The sequence below is a fragment of the Cynocephalus volans genome, chromosome 16 (assembly GCF_027409185.1).
Source record: "Cynocephalus volans isolate mCynVol1 chromosome 16, mCynVol1.pri, whole genome shotgun sequence".
Taxonomy (NCBI): Eukaryota; Metazoa; Chordata; class Mammalia; order Dermoptera; family Cynocephalidae; genus Cynocephalus; species Cynocephalus volans.
In genome coordinates, this window is record NC_084475.1 from 23530972 (window position 1) to 23550990 (window position 20019).

Genomic DNA, 20019 nt, shown 5'->3' on the forward strand with positions numbered 1-20019 from the left:
AACCATCAGGTCCTGTTCTCCAGTTAACAAGAATCCCTGCCTAGAGGAAAAAAAAAAAAAAAAAAAAAAAAAAAAAAATCTCCTTAGGTCCCTAGAGAATGGGCCGCAGAGGCTTGTGGGAAATGTAGTGTCGCCGACCAGTGACGTCACACCAGCACAGGAGGACTAAACAGCTGCTCCACGTTCCTCCTGTACCTGCGGGGCTCCGCTCGCTCAGCCATCTGGGAAATGTAGTTTCCCTCTGCAGTGACGACGCCTGCGCAGGACTACGGGAAAGGCTTTTCCGGGTTTCTTCTGCGCATGTGCGGCTCCGCTCACGCCGCCATCTTTTGTCTGTAAGTCCCCGGATGCTACGGACGCCTCAGAGCTGCTCCCCAGATCCTGCCAGTGGATCGTCTGTCCCTGAAGGTGGGTGCGAGGGTGAAAGAGGAGCCCGCGGGCCTCCGGGGGCCCTGGGGAGCGGGACGCTGTCCCGGCACTTTGGGGCAGAAGCGCCGCGGGCCTCGGGCGGGCGGGGCCTGATGTGCGGCGCGAGCGCCGACCTGGGCCGGGCCGGGAAAAGGGCGCCCGGGCTGCGCTTTCCAGACCGTTCCGTCAGAGGACGGCGCTGCCGGGTGTGCAGAAGCCCGTTCCAGATGTCCCAGGACGGGGGCTCAGGTCCCAGGTGGCTACGGGAACGTGGATGGGGGTGTATGAAGACAGCAAGCCTGGGAGGTGAGTGGAGGTCACGTTCCAGCTCCGCCATCAGGAACCTGGTACCGACCTATGGGAGACGTTCACTTCACCATGTGTACTGTGAGCGTGTGGACGTTAGTGTGATGCCCCAGATCCCAGAGATGAATCTGGGATTGTGAGGTGTGTGCAGACTGTCACTCTGTGGTTGCTGTGGTTGTGGGTGTCTCGCTGTCTCTTCAGGAGGTCACGTTTCTGGTCCCTCCTGCCCTGTGCAGCTGGCCTGGCGCTCCTGGTTTGAATTTACAGAAGTTGATACAGAATCTTGTTTCCAGGACAGTGACTTCTAGGAAGGAGATTGGGGCACTGGATGTTGGTCTCATTTTCTTTGGAGTGAAGGAGATATGACAAACTTTGAAGGACGGTGTCCTGTGAATAGGAATCCCACCTGGAGGAGCATCATTCTGGCCGGAACCCTGTCAGTACCGCTTCAGTCCCAGAAAGGTGAAGGTCCCAGCTTTGCACAGCCCAGACAGTAACTGTGTCCAGTGTTTACAATGCACCGCAGTTGGTGATGACACCGCATTCAGTAGCTGTCTGAGACTGGGTGATATCGGAAGGTTGGGGCCAACTTTCAGAAGGGAGAAGTGAGTTAGACTGAGAAGGAGAGGCAAGGACTCAGGAGGTGTTTCCTTTTGAAGGGGGTTTGAAGGTGTCTGTGGGGTGCAGGAATAACCTGTCACAGCTGAGAGGATCTGTCTGCAGTGCTTTCTGAACACACACCCATTCCTTCAATCTTCCCTCACTGTTCCCAGTGTCTGAGCTCTCAAACCCAGCCTGTGGCCAAATTTGGTATCTAGAGATGTGCTAATGGTTCTCTGTCTCCATAGTTCTTTTCTGGTCATTCGGAAATGGTTTTCCCCATATTTCTACCTTGTAAGAAAAGTGAAAATAATTGTATATGAAGAAATGTGACTAGCCCTGGTTCACATGATTTGTTGATGTTAGACATCCTGACTTTTTTGCTACCATTTTCCATTTTGCCACATTTAAGTCAAAACAATTGTTTGTTCACTTTTGAGATTATATTTATAATGCTGAAGTCAAATTAGAGCAAACGTTGCTTTAACATTGTCTTAAACATCCCTATCCTCTTATTTATTGGTTGTGTATGTTCATGAGATACAAAGTTGATTATCACCCCCCGTGTCCATGACGTGGGGGCCAGATTCATACTGGCTGTATGCCCATTCCCACAAATTGCATTTGTATCCTGTGTCCCCCACCCAGTTATCCCCAACCTCCTTCCGCCCTTCCCCCAACTCCACTTTGTAGCCCAGAGAATGTTCTTTCCCTCTGCAAGTCCAATGCACCACTGTGGTCTTTCTTTCCTTCCTCGTTTTTCTCTTAGCTCCCACATGTGAATGAGTACATGTGGTATTTATCCCTCTGTGCTTTGCTTACTTTGCTCAACGTAAGTTTCTCTAGGCTCATCCATGTTTTTGCAAGAGGGAGTATTTCATTCTTTTTAATTGCAGAGTAGTATTTCAATGTGTATATATACCAAAGTTTCCTTATCCAATCATCCGTCAGTAGACATTTAGGTTGGTTCCATGTCTTGGCTTTTGTAAACAGAGCTGCGATGAACATGGGAGTGCAAGTATCCCTTTGATATGGTGATTTCCATTCCTCTGGAAATATACCCAGGAGTGGGGATGGAAATATACCCAGGAGTGGGGATTGCTGGATCATATGGAAGATCTATTTGTAGTTGTTTCAGCAGCCTCCATACTGTTTTCCATAGTGGTTGTACTAATTTACAATCCCACCAATAGTGTAGGAGTGTTCACTTCTCCCCACACCCTCGCCAGCATTTGTTATTCACTGTCTTTTATGTTATAGCTAGTCTAAATGGGATGAAGTGGTATCTCAATGTACTTTTAATTTACATTTCCCTGATAACTAGTGATGTTGACCATTTTTACACGTACCTGTTGGCCATTTGTATGTCTTCCTTTGAAAAATGTCTATTCAGCTCCTTTGCCCATTTTTTAATTGGATTATTTGTTTTTTTACTATGTAATTGTTTGAGTTCCTTGTATATTGTGGATATCAATCCCTTGTCAGATGCATAGTTAGGAAAAATTGTCTCCCACTCTGTAGGTTGTAATTTCCCTCTGTTGATTGTTTCCTTTGCTGTGCAGAAGCTTTGATATAGTCCCATTTGTTTATTTTTTCTTTTGCTGCTTGTGCTTTCAGGCTCCTGTTCATAAAGTCTGTGCCCAGACCTAGTTGCTGGAGTGTTTCACCTATATTTTCCCTTAGTAATTTTACAGTTCTGGAACTTAAATTTAAGTCTTTAATCCATTTTGAGTTGATTTTAGTGTATGGTGAGAGATGCATATCTAGTTTCATTCTTCTGCATATGGATATCCAGTTTTCCCAGTGGCATTTGTTGAAGAGGCAGTCTTTTCCCCAATGTAGGTTTTTGTTGCCTTTGTCCAATATCGGATTGCTATAAGCCTGAGGGGTGATTTCTGGGTTCTCAATTATGTGCCACTGGTCTGAATGTCTTATTTTTATACCAGTACCTTGCTGTTTTGGTTCCAGTAGCTTTGTGGTGTAATTTGAAGTCAGGTAGTTTTATGCCTCTGGCTTTTTGCTCAGGATTGCTTTGGATATTTGGGGTCTTTTGTTGTTCCATATAGAAGGTAAGATTATTTTTTCCATTTCTGTGAAGAATGTCATTGGTATTTAGATAGGAATTGCATGAAATCTGTAGATCGCTTTTGGTAGTATAGACATTTTCACAATGTTAATTCTTCCAATCCAGGAGCATGGAATATCTTTCCATCTTTTTGTGTCTTTTTCAATTCTTTCAGAAGTGGTTTGTAGTTCTTATTGTAGAGGTCTTTCACCTCCTTAGTTAAATTGATCCCTAGGTTTTTTTTTTTTTTTTTTTTTTGTGACAATTTTAAATGGGCTTACTTTCTTTATTTCTCTTCAATACTTTCTTTGGATCATGTCACCTCAATGGGTAAATAATGTAAGTATTTTTCACTTAATGTCAGTAACCTATTCTTTAAAATCATAACTTTTGCAGGAATATATTCGAGGCAAATTTACGTTATTTGAAATGCGAAAATTAGACTGTACTTCCCTTCTAATCAAACCAATTTCTTAAATGTAACTAAAATACTAGTGTGCTTCAAAAAGTTCATGGAAAGATATCTCTTCTCTTTTCATTCTATTTTTCCCTGAACTTTTGAAACTATCCTGGTACAGTGTATTACTTTCTTATAAGAAACACCATTTTTATGTTGTGTGTTCTTAAAGTAAACAACTTTATGTGATGTGAAAAACAGTACAAAACAAAACTTACAGCTTAGTTTACTGATGTGTGAATAATTGTTTTTTATGATTCACATAGCCTCTATTAGGGCTAGAAACCTCACTGAAGTACATGTAGTTAACATTGTGATTTTCAAAACTTCTACCTGTGGTTGTGAAGTTGTATTGATTGTATTTGACTTGTAATTTAAGACTCTCTCACCCACATAAGTTTCTTAAATATGTTTTGAGTTTGGGGGACTTAGATGTATCATTCAGCATTTGCCATGTAAGAAACAAATCAAACTCCAGTGTCTTGAAAAACCCAGCCATCTTATTTTTTTGAAGTTGTGTGGATCCACATCTTGGGGTGCCTTTAGCTGGGCAGTTCTCATTTTACTGCTCCCTTGATTACAAATGTGGACTTAGTCACTTGGTATCTTCACTGAGGCTGTTTGGTTAAAGATGGCTTCATTCACATGTCCTCTGGTTTGTGCTGACCCCTGGCTGGGCCCTGTGTCTCCCTAGGCTTCTTCACAGGATGACTATTTAAGAGGCAAGCACCAGTGGCCAGTACTTTTCAAACCTATGTTTGCATGACATTTTCTAATGTGCCACTGTCTCAAGCAGGTCACATGACAAAGACCAATTTATTGTTAGCGCATACTATATGAGGGCTTGGGTACAGGGAGATCAGTGTACCAGAAGAAAAATTCATTATGTGTGTTTTGTTTACCTATATAATCATGGACAAAATGTGCTCGATTATAAGATTCACACTATCCTCATATTTAGAAAACACTGTTTTGGAGTCGTGTGAATTTAATATATTAATAGAGTAACAGTTAATACAGCCAAACTGATTCTATAACACTAACTTTAGTGATGTCACAACGTGTTTTTCTTTGGTTTAAGTTATTCAGTTATATGTTTAGATAATATTGATTTGTACCAAGTCAGGAGGTTATGTATGTTTTCATTACCCAAAAATATATATATTGTGTGTGTGTAACTATTAATATACTTGTAGCTGCATCTTTAATGGGGTCCTTGTTGCCCCTTATTGAGGCATAAAGGACTGTTCCCTCACAGGAAGGCTTTTTGTTTGTCTTTTTCAGCTAATAAGTAGAGAATTTTGGAAAGTAGAATCTAGAGCCAAGCCACAACAGTTCTCTCCTTAATCCACTCCATTCTCTTTTCTCCCAGCTATGCTGTCAGAGTGTGCTATGGGTTTACAAGAGCAACAAAAGGTGGATAAACCTCTGGTGAGTGTTTTTGGTTATTTATTACTCTTTTTTTTAATTGTATTACATGTGCTTTATGGTGCGCATAAGTTAAAATTGAAAAGTACAGATGAGTAAAATTCAACTTGAAAGAAATGTACATACATAAGATGAAGTTGGCATGTAGATAGAGCAGTTTCTAAGACCTCAGAGTCATCTAACTTGAATAAAAATTTGTCTCTGGTCTTTGTGATGTCATGAGGAAAAGGCAGACACCTTGTTTACATGATTGGAATGCAACCTGAGAAGAGAATCTGCCAAATTCTCTTGAGATGTGAGGACTCGGTGGCACCAAATTCTTCAGCACCATCACTGTTAGAAAGTTTTTCACTGCTGACCTGGCAATCAACATTTCTCACTTCCTGCAGTAGACATAGTTACCTAGTTCTAAGGCACAAGTTGCTTAGTAAGCTTTATATAAAGTTTCTAAAATAAATCTAGTTCCAGGTGACTTTGGAAGACTGTACTAGATTTATGGATAAAGCCTAGAATCATAACCTAAATTATAGTCAGATCCAATGACTATTCTCCAGTCTTTTTCTGCCTTGAGTCTTCTGCTACATTGTGTACTGTTCATAATATTCTCTTGGAAATTCTTCTCTGTTAGTTTTTTAGTTTCTTTCATGACTTCACTGATGTTTTTTGCTCTTTTCTCCTGAGTTCTACTTTCTTCTTTATATCATAGCTTATCACAGTGCTTTATCCTGTGCCCTGCTCTTCTCATGTGAAATTCTTTCTCACTGATTCAGTCCTCTCTATTTTGTACTCTTCTTTCTCTCCAGGTGGTACTTCTTCCCATGTCTATCGATGTCAGGTTGAACTCTGTTGAATGCTTGTTTGTAGCTGTTCAAAGGGCACCTCAAGGGGCTGTCTTGTTAGCTCAGTTGTTTAGATCATGGTGTTTTAACACCAAGGTCAAGGGTTCAGATCTCTGCACCAACAACCTGCCAGAGAAATAAAGTCACCTCAAAGTCAACAAACCTAATATTAAAACCACTTCCTCCTCTTCTCTTATATGTGTTATCACTACGACGCAGCCACTGACACAACCACAAAAATGAGATTTCTCCTAGACTTCTCCCTTTTTCTTGGGTCTGATTTTATCTTGTGTTAATTCCTGCTACATTTGTTTGTTTAGTCTTTTCAATTTTTTCTGATTTATATACACCTTGCCAATATAGGGGGAGATGCTGGTACTCATAAAGACAGTAATTTTGTTACATTGGAAACATTATTCTTGTAAAAACCTGAAGGTAAGTATTGCTAGGTTATTAGGTTCAATCCCTGGTGACCTATGCTTCTAGGAAGCACCTGTGGTGACATCCTTAGGAGTCCACAGGGAGAAGGTCTTCAAGAGTTATTGGGAGATGTTTGAACAACCGTCAATAAAGACATGGAAATAATAAAAATGGAAAGTACACGTTTTCCTAATGTCTACCTTTTGCTTCTATAAATTTACATCAGTGATTCTATTTGTAGTTTTTATTAATATACAGTTATCTGTAGTTCAATAAGACCATTATGTTTTTAAACTTTCTTGTGATTGTATTTTATTCTTCTTCTAGGTAATTACTTAAAAATGAATGAATAAAATGGATGTGGGCATTAGTCATCAGTATGTTTATAAAGGGCAACTGTAGCTAACAGCTAGTTAAGAACAAAAATTGACAGACTAACTGATCATTTACATTCACAACTATAGTTTGAGATCTAACATTCACAATTGTAGTTTGAGATCTAAAGTGAAATGTAAAATGCTTTCTTTTTTTGTTTTGAATGTAATATTCAGTGTGAACCTACATTGTTCATGTTTCAAATCAAAGCACTACATAAGGTCTCTAATAATTTTTTGGTGTTCCAATGATCTGCTGTGCTACAAAGTATCAGAAAACTTCATGGCTTAAAATAAAAACATTTTATTACGTGTCACAGTGTTTTGGGTCAGTAAACTGGACAGGGTGGTGTGGGTTTGCTGCTACACAATGACTCTGTTCTGAGCTGGAAAAACTCCAGTGGCTGGGAACACTGAGCAGATATCCAGCCCTCTCTTCATGGCCATGTTGGACTTCCTCATAGAGTGGCATTTTCAGGGTAGTCAGGTTTCTCTGGCTTCTGCCAGAACAAGTGTCCAAGAGGCCCAGGTAGAAGCTGTAAGGATTCTTGTTATCTCCACTCAGATACCAAAGCATCTCTTCCAGTGTATTCTCTTAGTCAAGCACATCACTAAGACAAGCCTTGATTCAAGGGGAAAGCAATTAGATTCCACCTCTCAATAAGAGGAATAGCAAGACTTTGCAGCACTATTTAATAGACCACAGTCTGCTCTCTGACCATAAATTTCTACCACATGCAAGATATACTTTGCCACTCTCAAGAGCCCTAGAACTATCCAACCATTGTTCAGTTAGCAAAAAGCCAAACTAAATAAGCTCCAGTGTCCTGTCATCTGTTTAACACATCCAGCTTACAATGAACAGACAGGCATGACCGTGTTTTCACTTTCCTTCAGACAGGGTTGGTGAGAAGGGGCAGCAGCCTAAGGGCATGGGTCTGAGTAGTTACTCATTCTCATCAGGCACCTGCTTTAGTATTTTATTAGGGCCCATTCTTGGACCCTGGAAAAGATGCTTTGTGCCTCTTCACTGTCTCCTCTGGGCACTTGCCATTCCCTGTCAATAATTCTTTTCCTTAAATGCCTGGGTTTGCAGCTGACTGACTTTATCTATTTTTGGTTGTTATATGTGGGGGGATCCAATGACCTTTTTCATTTATTTTCTGACTCTGACCTTTTGATACAGGAAATTATCTGGTTTAATCACTGCCATAAAAACATGGGTTTCCATTCTGCTAAAATCCATTAGACCAATGCTACCCCCACGTATTTTATTTTTAATTTTATTTCATTTGTCGATATACAATGTGGTTGATTATTGTGGCCCATTACCGAAACCACCGTCCCTTCTCCTCCCTCTCCCCCCACCCTCCCAACAGTGTCCTTTCTGTATGTTTGTCATATCAACTTCAAAAAATAGCAATTGTTATGTCTTCACCCCCCCAAGTTTTTTTTATGTGTGTGTGAATTTATTTATTTATTTATAGCTCCCACCAATAAGTGAGAACATGTGATATTTCTCTTTCTGTGCCTGACTTGTTTCACTTGATATAATTCTCTCTAGGTCCATCCATGTCGTTGCAAATGGCAGTATTTCATTCTTTTTTATAGCTGAGCAGTATTCTATTGTATAGATCTACCACATTTTCCGTATCCACTCATCTGATGATGGACATTTCGGCTGGTTCCAACTCTTGGCTATTGTGAAGAGTGCTGCAATGAACATTGGGGAACAGGTATACCTTTGACTTGATGATTTCCATTCTTCTGGGTACATTCCCAGCAGTGGGATAGCTGGGTCATATGGTAGAACTATCTGCAGTTGTTTGAGGAACCTCCATACCATTTTCCATAGAGGCTGCACCATTTTGCAGTCCCACCAACAATGTATGAGAGTTCCTTTTTCTCCTCAACCTCACCAGCATTTATCATTCAGAGTCTTTTGGATTTTAGCCATCTTAACTGGGGTGAGGTGGTATCTCAGTGTGGTTTTGATTTGCATTTCCTGAATGCTGAGTGATGTTGAGCATTTTTTCATATGTCTATTGGCCATTCATATATCTTCCTTTGAGAATGCCTATTTAGCTCTTTTGCCCATTTTTTAATTGGGTTGCTTGTTTCTTTCTTGTAAAGTTGTTTCATTTCCTTTTATATTCTGGATATTAATCCTTTGTCAGATGTATATTTTGCAAATATTTTCTCCCACTCTGTTGGTTGTCTTTTAACTCTGTTAATTGTTTCTTTTGCTGTGCAGAAGCTTTTTAGTTTGATATAATCCCATTTGTTTATTTTTCCTTTGGTTGCCCATGCTTTTGGGGTTGTATTCATGAAATCTTTGTCCAGTCCTACTTCCTGAAGTGTTTGTCCTATGTTTTCATTAAGAAGTTTTATTGTTTCAGGGTGTATATTTAATTCTTTAATCCATTTTGAGTTCACTTTAGTGTATGGTAAGTGGTTTTGGTCTAGTTTCGTTCTCCTGCATATTGATATCCAGTTATGCCAGCACCATTTGCTGAAGAGGCAGTCTCTTCCCCAGTGTATATGCTTGGTGCCTTTGTCAAAGATCAGATGGCTGTAGGTGTGTGGGTTGATTTCTGGATTCTCTGTTCTATTCGATTGATCAGTGTGTCTGTTTTTTGGCTAGTACCATACTGTTTTGGTTATTATAGCTTTGTAGTATAGCTTAAAGTCAGGTAGTGTTATGCCTCCAGCTTTATTATTTTTTTTGCTCAGCATTGCTTTGGCTATGCGTGGTCTTTTGTTATTCCATATACATGTCTGGATACTTCTTTCCATTTCTGAGAAAAATGTCATTGGAATTTTGATAGGGATTGCATTGAATTTGTATATCACTTTGGGTAGTATGGACATTTTCACTTTGTTAATTATTCCAATCCAAGAGCATGGGATATCTTTCCATCTTCTTATATCTCTAATTTCTCTCAGCATTGGTTTGTGGTTCTCATTATAGACATCTTCCACATCCTTGGTCAATTCAATTCCTAAGTATTTTATTTTTTTGGTGGCTATTGTAAATGGGCAAGCTTTCTTGATTTCTCTTTCTGCATGTTCACTATTGGAGAATAGAAATGCTACTGATTTTTATGTGTTGATTTTGTATCCTGCTACTTTGCTGAAATCATTTATCAACTCCAAGAGTTTTTTTGTAGAGGCTTTAGGCTGTTCGATATATAGGATCATGTCATCTGCAAACAGGGACAGTTTGACTTCATCTTTTCCAATCTGGATGCCCTTTATTTCCTTCTCTTCTCTGATTGCTCTGGCTAGTACTTCCAACCCTATGTTGAATAGGAGTGGTGAGAGTTGGCATCCTTGTCTAGTTCCTGTTCTTAAAGGCAAAGCTTTCAGCTTTTCCCAATTCAGGATGATATTGGCAGTGGGTTTATCGTATATGGCTTTAATTATGTTGAGATACTTTCCATCTGTACCTAACTTATAGAGGGTTTTTGTCATGAATGAATATTGAATTTTATCAAATGCTTTCTCAGTATCTATATAGATAACCATATAGTCCATGTGTTTGATTTTATTAATATGGTGTATCACACTTATTGATTTGCGTATGTTGAACCAATCTTGCATCCTTGGGATGAATCCCACTTGATTGTGGTGAATAATTTTATGTATGTGTTGCTGTATTCTCTTTGCTAGTATTTTAGTGTGGATTTTTGCATCTATATTCATCAAGGATATCGGCCTGTAGTTTTTTTTCTTGGTTGTATTTTTATCTGGTTTTGGTGTCAGATGATGTTTGCTTCATAGAATGAGTTCGGGAGATTTGCGTCTGTTTCAATCTTTTGGAATAGTTTGGAAAGAATTGGTGTCAATTCCTCTTGAATGTTTGGTCAAATTCTGCTGTGAATCCATCTGGTCCTGGGCTTTTCTTTGTTGGGAGCCTTCTGATAACAGCTTCAATCTCCTTTATTGTTATTGATCTGTTCAGATTTTCTACGCCTTTATGGCTCAGTTTTGGGAGCTTGTGTGTGTCCAGAAATTTATCCATTTCTGCCAGATTTTTAAATTTGTTGGTGTATAGTTGTTTATAGTAGTCTTGAATGATTCCTTGTATTTCAGATGAATCAGTTGTAATATGACCTTTTTCATTTCTAATTTTTGTTATTTGGATCTTTTCTCTTCTTTTTTTAGTTAGCCGTCCTAATGGTTTGTCAATTTTATTTGTCTTTTCAAAAAACCAATTTTTTGATTCGTTGATCTTTTGTATTGTTTTTTGGGTTTCAATTTCATTTAGTTCTGCTCTGATCTTAATGATTTCTTTCCGTCTGCTAACTTTGGGTTTAGATTGTTCTTGTTTTTCTAGTTCTTTAAGGTGAAGTGTTAGGTTGTTCACTTGCCATCTTTCCATTCTTCTGAAGTGAGCATTTAATGCGATAAATTTCCCCCTTAGTACTGCTTTTGCAGTATCTCACAGGTTTTGGTATGATGTATCATTATTTTCATTAGTTTCAACATATTCTGAGTCAGGCCCTTGTCCTCTGACCTCCCCTTCTCTCCGAGGTGGCTATTTCCTTAGAAGTTTTATTGTTTGCTAAGCACTCTCTATGTGTCAGACTGTTATCGATTATTTTACATTTATTCTGTTTCTTTGTATTTAAAGTGTAGTTCTCTGGACAACATATTGCTGGGCCTTTTCTATCAAATCAGACAGTCTTTGCCTTAAGTAAATTATTTAATGCAATTCCATTTAAACTATTTATAAGTTTTAATTTAAGTGTCCCATTTTGCAGTGTTCTATTTGTATTTGCCTCATCTTCCTTTTATTCGTCTGCTTTTTATTTTCTATCTTTTTATCAATTAACTCATTTTTAAAAAGTATTTTATTTTGCTTCATCTATTGGTTTTTAAAGTAATTTATTTTTAATTTTGGTAAAAAGCATATAGCATAAAATTTACAGTATGAATCATTTCTTACCCTTTACATAGTGTTATGTATATTGACACTGTTGTGCAGTAGATATCCACAATTTTTTTATCTCAGAAAACTGAAACTCTATATCCATTAAATGACAACTCCCGATTTCCCCCTTCTCCCAGCCTCTGGCAACCACCATTCTACTTCGTGTTTCTGAAAATTTGACTCATCTGTGGGACCATAGAATACTTTTCATTTTGTGAGTGTGTTATTTCAATTTGCATAATGTCCTCAAGTTTCTGTGTTATAACATTTGTCAGGATTTTCTTTCTTCTTAAGGTTGGATATTATTTTTTTGTGTATATACCACATTTTATTTATCCATTCATTCATGGCTGAATATTTGTGTTGGGTTTCTTTGACCTCTTAACTCTGTGAGTAATGGTGCTATGAACGAACACAGCTGTAGAAATACCTTTTTGAGATTCTGCCAGTATTTTAGATATGTACACAAAAGATGGATTTCTAAATCCTGTGGTAATTCTATTTTTAAGTTTTTGAGAAGCCACTGTACTGGTTTTTTTTTTTAAATATGCACTGCGCCACTTACATTCTCACATAAAGTGAATTAAGTTTCCAATTTTGCCAAGAATTGTCATTTTCTAAAGGGTGTGAAATGATATTTCATTATGCTTTTGCATTTCTCTAATGATTAATGATGTTAATCATCTTTCCATGAGTTTGTTAGATATTGGTATATCAATTTTGTAGAAATGTCTGTTGAAGTCCTTTTCTTATTTTTTAAACAAATTATTCGTTTTGTTGTTTACTTGTGGGTGTTTTTTAAAATGTATTCTTGATGTTAATTTCTTATGAGATAGATGATTTTCTACTTTTTCTCTTATGAGTTGCTAATGTAAATAGTATTGTGTTTTTTGTTTTAAATTTTACTTGATCATTGCTAGGTTATAGAAAAGTGATTAACTTCTGTATAGTAATGTTGTATCCTGCGATCTTGCTCTAATTAGTTATTAATTCCAGGAGGATTTCTATTTACTTGTTAGGGTATTTACACAGATAACCATATCACCTGTAACTAAAGATAATTTTATTTATTTATTTCCCAGTCTGTAAGTCTTTTATTTTATTTCTTTGTGTTATTGCATGACCCAGTACTTTAAGTGCAATGTTGGAGTGATGAGATGATACATTCTTCTTTTGTTCCTGATTATTTGGGAGAGCTTTGAGTTTCTGACCATTGAGGATGATGTTAGCTGCAGTTTCCTGTAGATAATCTTTATCAAGTTGTGATGTTCGCCTCTATTCCTACTTGACTGAGAATTTCTGTGATGAATGGATGCTGTATTTTTTGAAATGCTTTTTCTGCATCTGTTGAGGTGATTGTGTGATATTTTGTTTTTTCTTGTTAGTGTTTTCATGTTATAAATTACATTAACTGATGTTCATATGTTCAATCACCCTTGCCTACCTGGGATAAATACCACTTGGTTGTGGTACATAATTTTCTTTAGACACTGTTGAATTAGGTTTGCTAATATTTTATTGAGCTTATTGCATGTATGTTCATGAGAGATAACAGTTTGTAGTTTTCTATTCTTATAATATCTATGTCTGATTTTGGTGCTGAGGTTATGCTGTCCTCATATAATTACAGTGGGAAGTACTTCATCTTCTGCTCTCTGCAATAGGTTGTAGGAAGTTGGAAGCCCTTAAATGTTGGCTTGAATTCCCCTGTGAACACTTCTGGGCAAGGTGCTGTTTTGAACACTATTTCTTTATTCAATTTTTGTAATAGATACAGGCCTATTCACATTGTGCATTTTTGTGTGAGTGAGTTTTGGTAAACTGTCCTTGAAGGAATTGGTCCATTTCATGTAGGTTGTCAAATGTGTGTACAGAGATCTTTATAGTATTTATTTGTTTAAAGTCACACAGGATCTGTAGTGATGTTCTGTCTTTCATTTCTGATATTAGTCATTTCTGTCTTCTGTTCTTTATCTTTTAGTTAGCCTGGGTATATGCTTTTGAATTTTATTGATCTTTTTTAATAATCAGGTTTTTACATGTTTATTTTTTTCTCCAGATTTCTTTATCAATTTTATTTCTGTTCTAGTTTTTATTTCTTTTCTTCTGCTTCCTATCATTTTAATTGGCTATCTTTTTCCCCCCTAGTTTCCTAAGGTGGAATCCTAGATTGTTCATTTTAGGTGTATATTTTAATGTATGCACTGAGGGCTGTAAAATTTTTTGAGAACACTATTATTTCTGTATCCTACAAATTTTCGTGTCATTTTCACTTTTTTTCCTGGTGGCTGGCCAGTACAGGAATTGAAATCCTTGACCTTGGTATTACAAAGCTGTGCTCTAACCAAGTGAGCTAATCAGTCAGCTGCATTTTCACTTTCATACTTGAAAATATATTTTAAAATATTTTTAAATTGTCTTGAGCTTTTTTTTTGGTTTTTTAATATTATTAGTAGTAGTTAATAACTTATTACACTGCCAGGATATTTGTCCTTTGATTTTTCTTCCTCCTATTCTATGGAGTACAAAAAAGTGGTGTCTTGTGTAAGACACATGTCACATGCACACACATAGGTGTGAACTCCCAGATTTCTGTTTTGTTACCCAGGGATGTTGACTTGAGTTGAGATCTATGTGTCATTACAGGAGTTGGTGTCATTTGAGGATGTTGCTGTGGACTTCACCTGGGAGGAGTGGCAGGACCTGAATGATGCTCAGAGGACTTTGTACAGGGATGTGATGCTGGAGACCTATAGCAACCTGGTGTCACTGAGTGAGTAAAACTCCCCAGTGACTTTCAGAAGAAACAGTTACATTTTTCCTCATAAACATAGGAACCATTTATAGGGTTTCATGCAATTTGGGTAAGATTACATTACTTGAAAATGTGCTCTCTTTATCATGAGGTTCAAATTGGCTTCTTTATTCCACAACGTCAGAACCTGAGGTCCTGTCATTCTTCCAAGGATCAGACTTAGCAGTTTTACAAAGTCCTACATTACTTCCTACTAGCAGAAAACTGCATTAACAATGCTGAGGCGATTTCAAGTTAGAACAACTTGAAGAGCCATAGACAATAGAAGAATGCCCAAACCAGATCCTGCAAGGTTAGTCACCACATACTGGGCAGAAGCCAGCCCATTGGATGTTGGCAGTGTTCAGCTGTTTCAAGCAATGTTTCTTATGTGTGGTTCACAGTTAATTTTTTCTCATTTCAGATGTCCAAATAGATGATGACTTAGTGAAGAGGAACCAAGAAAGTCACAGTAGATTCTCACAGCAAATTGTAATTACCCACAGTAACACATCAGCTGAAGATAGAGTTGTGTTAGGAAAATCATTTTATTTGAATTCATACCATGTTTTAAATGTGATTATAAATAATGGAAACTTTTCAGGGAAGGGTCATGAAGAGTTTTACAAATATCAGAATGCACTTCTTCCTAGAGAGCCTGATGGCATGCCTTCTGGAGAGAAACACAATGACCATCATATAACTGGAAAATTGCCCAGACATCATGAGCATCTTAGCCAGCATCCCAATATCCAAACTGGGAAGCAGCCTTTAGAATACAGTGGAAAAGGGAAATCCTCCAACACAGAGCCAATAATATTTACACGTAAAAATATTTATATGGATGAGACAACCTACAAGTATAATGAATATGGGAAAAACTGTGGTAAGTCAGCTGTCATTGCCCAAGAAATAAATCAGGTAGAAAGCAAAACTTTTCAATGGGAGGTTTGTGGGGAAATGATCTATAAAAAATTTAAACTCAGTCAACATCAGATTATGCACACAGGAGAGAAACACTATAAATATCCTGAATGTGAGAAATCTTTTATTAAGAAATTATACCTTACCTCACATCAGACAACACCTACACAGGAGAAGCTTTATGGTTGTAATGAACATAAGAAAATTTTTTGTCAGAAGTCAGCCCTTAAAATGCATCAGAGTATTCACACAGAAGAAAAACACTATGTATGTATTAACTGTGGAAAAAGCTTTTGTGAGAATTCACTCCTCAGCCATCCTGAGAGGATTCAAACAGGTGAAATAATGTATGGATGTAACAAATGTATAAAATTTTTCTACCATGAGTCTGCTCTCACTGTATGTCAGAGAATTCACACAAGTGAGAAACCATGTAAGGTTTATAAGAGACCTTTCTACTGTAATAAATGTGAGAAAACCTTACACCAAAATTCACACAACAGCAGCCATCAGAGAATTCACATGGGTGACAAACTATGTGGATGTAAGGAATGTAGGAAAGCTTTCTTTAAGTCAGTTCACATTTTACATCAGGGAACTCACATAGGAGAGAAACTACATGAATGTAAAGAATGTGGAATAGCTTTTAACCAAAAGTCATACGTCAGCATTCACCAGAGAGCTCAAACAGGTGCGAAGCCATATGAGTGTGAAGAATGTGGAAAAATGTTTAACCAAAAGTCACACCTCAGCATTCACCAGAGAAGTCACACAGGTGAGAAACCATACGAATGTAAAGACTGTGGAAAAGCTTTTTACAAAAAGTTACAACTCATCATTCATCAGAAAATTCACACAGGTGAGAAACCATATGAATGTAAAGAATGTGGAAAAACATTTAAACAAAATTCAAACCTCAGCATTCACAAGAGAATTCACACAGGTGAGAAACCCTATGAATGTAAAGAATGTGGAAAGACTTTTAGCAATAAGTCTGTCCTCAGCAGGCATGAGAGAATTCACACAGGTGAGAAACCATATGAATGTAAAGACTGTGGAAAAGCTTTTAACCAAAAGTCACAACTCATCATTCATCAGAGAGGTCACACAGACGAGAAACCATATGAATGTGAGGAATGTGGAAAAACATTTATCCAAAAGTCATACCTCAGCATTCACCAGAGAGCTCACACAGGTGAGAAACCATATGAGTGTAAAGAATGTGGAAAAACGTTTAACCAAAAGTCATACCTCAGCATTCACAAGAGAGTACACACAGGTGAGAAACCATATGAATGTAAAGACTGTGGGAAAGCTTTTAAACAAAAATCAAACCTCAGCATTCATCAGAGAGCTCACACAGGTGAAAAACCATATGAATGTAAAGAATGTGGAAAAGCTTTTAGCAATAAGTCTGTCCTCAGCAGGCATGAAAGAATTCACACAGGTGAGAAACCATATGAATGTAAAGAATGTGGAAAAACATTTAACCAAAAGTCATACCTCAGCATTCACCAGAGAGCTCACACAGGTGAGAAACCATATGAATGTAAAGAGTGTGGAAAAACATTTAACCAAAAGTCATACCTCAGCATTCACCAGAGAGCTCACACAGGTGAGAAACCCTATGAATGTAAAGAGTGTGGAAAAACTTTTAACCAAAAGTCACACCTCAGCATCCATCAGAAAGCTCACATAGCTGAGAAATCACATGAATGTAAAGAATGTGGAAAAGCTTTTATCCAAAAGTCAAAACTCACCATTCATCAGAGAATTCACACAGGTGAGAAACCATATGAATGTAAAGACTGTGGAAAAGGTTTTAACCAAAAGTCACAACTCAGCATTCATCAGAGAAGTCACACAGGGGAGAAGCCATATGAATGTAAAGAATGTGGAAAAGCTTTTAGCCGAAAGTCACACGTCAGCAGACATCAGAAAAGTCACACAGGTGAGAAACCATGTGAATGTAAAGAGGTTGGAAAAGCTTTTACCCAAAATTCAGACATCAACAGAGATGAGAGAATTCACAAAGATGAGAAACCATATGGATGTAAAGAATATGGAAAAGCTTTTAACTGAATGTCACACCTCAGCAGGCATCAGAAAAGTCACACAGGTGAGAAGCAATATGAATGTAAAGAATGTGGAAAAGCTTCTAGCAAAAAGGCATACTTGAGCATTCATCAGAGAACTCACACAGGGGAGAAACCATGTAAATGTAAAGAGCGTGGAAAAGGTTTTAACCAAAAGGTAGAACTCAGAAGGCATGAGAGAATTCACACAGGTGAGAAACCATGTGAATGTAGGAATGTGGGAGAACAGTTTACTGGAACTCACCATAATAGACATGAACAAATTCACACGTGGGAAAAATCTCAATGTAGTGACTGGGAGAAGGTTTTGCTATAAATCATACCTCATATTTCATCAGACGACTTACACCAAGAAGCTGTATAAATGCACAACAGTCCCTTGGTATTGGAGGTTGGCTCCAGTAGCCCCTGTTGATGAAAAGACTTGCAAATGATCAAGTGTTTTCTCTAAATGGTGTACTGTTTCAATATTACCTATGAACGTTTTTCTGTGTCCTTTATATCTTGAGTAGAATACTTATATTACTAAATACATAAGGAATCCCTTCTAAATAGTTGTTATACTGTGTTGTTGTTTACTTGTATTATAGTTTTGTAAGTGGTTGAACGAGCAGATTACAACCCTCAGATATAGAAGGGATCAATAATTGTGAAAACATCTTTTTTCAGCATTTACAGGGCTGGCTATAGTTAGCATATTGTTGGTTAAAGCATTGTGCTGATAACACCATGGGTCCCTGTACTGGCCAGCCCCTGGGAATTTAAGAAAAGAAAGAAAAGTAAAGTGAACATAACACACTGCAGCAGGCATGAGATAATTTACACGGTGGAAATTCTGCATGGATTAGACTGGGTATGTTCTAAAAATACCTTTCTCTTGTACACATACCTGCAATCTCAGCCTTTAATTATTGTGTGTGGAACCATGTAATTTAGCTGTGTTCAGGGGAGTACGGATACAGGTGATGAACATTATTTCCAGGCCAGACAATTAAAAAAACTGTTCATGCAGTTGTCCCTGATTTCTCATTCTCTGGGACCAAAGAGAAGATGACTCCTAGCATGGAGTCAGGGGCCATAGGTATGAGAAATTCACCATAATTTAAGACAGACCGAATTGAAGAAACCATAGTTCTTTCCAACTCTATCCCCACATCCTCTATTCATATTTTATGTAAGAAATGATTACTATGGCTGGCCATTTCAGGTATGATCTCTTTGTGTTACAACACAAGTAGCCCACTGTGCTAATAACTGACTTTATGGACTTTCTGAGAGAAGTTGACAGTCCTTGAATATGAGAATATTCACACAGAGGGGAGACCCATATTGTTCCCTTTTACATCCAAGTCTGCTTATGGGAAAATTCAGTTATGGGGAGAAACATATGGAACACCTTGCCATGCAGGGACGTCTCATCGAATACTGACAATAAGTTTATCTTCATCAATATGGATAATGTGTCAAAGATTTCAACATAACTTTTATTTTTATCTATCAGATAATTTGAAATGAAAGCTATCAATTTATGTAATGTGAATGTAAATTTTCAAATACAATTGGTAGACGTAGGATCAAAACTATTTTAAAAGTTTTGACTATCTAATAACAGTTAAATATGAGTGGTGATATTGCCTGCCAGGAGACATTTGGCTATGTCTGAAGACATTTTTGTTGTCATAACTGGAAGTTAAAAGGTCTAGTGAAAAGAAGCCAGAGATGCTGCTACACAGCCTGCAATGCACAAAACAGCCCCAAGTACACTGCACTCATAAGTATTTTATATTAAAATTTATCTTGACAGAAGCCAGCACAACTATAGTTAGAAAATACTTTTGCACATAGGATAATAGCATGACTTACATCAGAATATTTTTATTAGCCTATTCATTGTTATAAATCATACTTATTCTTTACGTCCCTTATCTAAGCTCTTCCCTTCCTTTTCCACGCCCCTTCTAATCACCATAGATTTGTTCTCTCCATCTGATGAAGTGATCCTCTGTTCACTTGCTGTCTAGATGATCTGTCCAGTACTGAGTCCTCGCCTATTATCATAAATCAGATGCTTCTTTTACTCTGGAGTGTGTTTTGTGGAAGAGTGTATTTTTGTTTTGTTTTGTCTCCACTGGTGCCTCTCATGTCAATGCAGTTGAGAGTCTGGTGTACCATGTGCACGGTGGCTGTGACTGCTGCTATAGAGCCTAGCTGCTTTTGCAGCAGCCATGGCAATTGTGCTAGGTATGTGGGCTACCTGCATGAAAAATGGTGTTTTGGGTATGCTCTGTACCTGCTTACAGCTGGATTCAGCTTCCCCTGGCTCCATGCCTAATCCTAAGGGGTTGTGGAGGAGTTGGGGAGAAGGGGGAGGG

At 37.9% G+C, this 20019-nt stretch overlaps 1 protein-coding gene across 1 annotated transcript; it reads left to right on the top strand.

The window, feature by feature from the left end:
* Positions 1-353: 353 nt before the first annotated feature.
* Positions 354-17839, top strand: LOC134364902 (zinc finger protein 420-like). The gene is made up of 4 exons (XM_063081087.1): positions 354-408; positions 5209-5267; positions 14480-14606; positions 15052-17839. Exons 2-4 carry the CDS (start codon positions 5211-5213, stop codon positions 17631-17633), a joined length of 2766 nt encoding a protein of 921 aa, XP_062937157.1. The 5' UTR covers positions 354-408; positions 5209-5210; the 3' UTR covers positions 17634-17839.
* Positions 17840-20019: the final 2180 nt, after the last annotated feature.

Excerpts from the sequence above, each read along its gene's own strand:
- LOC134364902 (XM_063081087.1), top strand. The coding sequence starts at position 5,211 with ATGCTGTCAGAGTGTGCTATGGGTTTACAAGAGCAACAAAAGGTGGAT. Across the intron at positions 5,268-14,479 it reads AAAAGGTGGATAAACCTCTG|GAGTTGGTGTCATTTGAGGA; the intron begins GTGAGTGTTTTT and ends GTGTCATTACAG. Across the intron at positions 14,607-15,051 it reads TAGCAACCTGGTGTCACTGA|ATGTCCAAATAGATGATGAC; the intron begins GTGAGTAAAACT and ends TTCTCATTTCAG.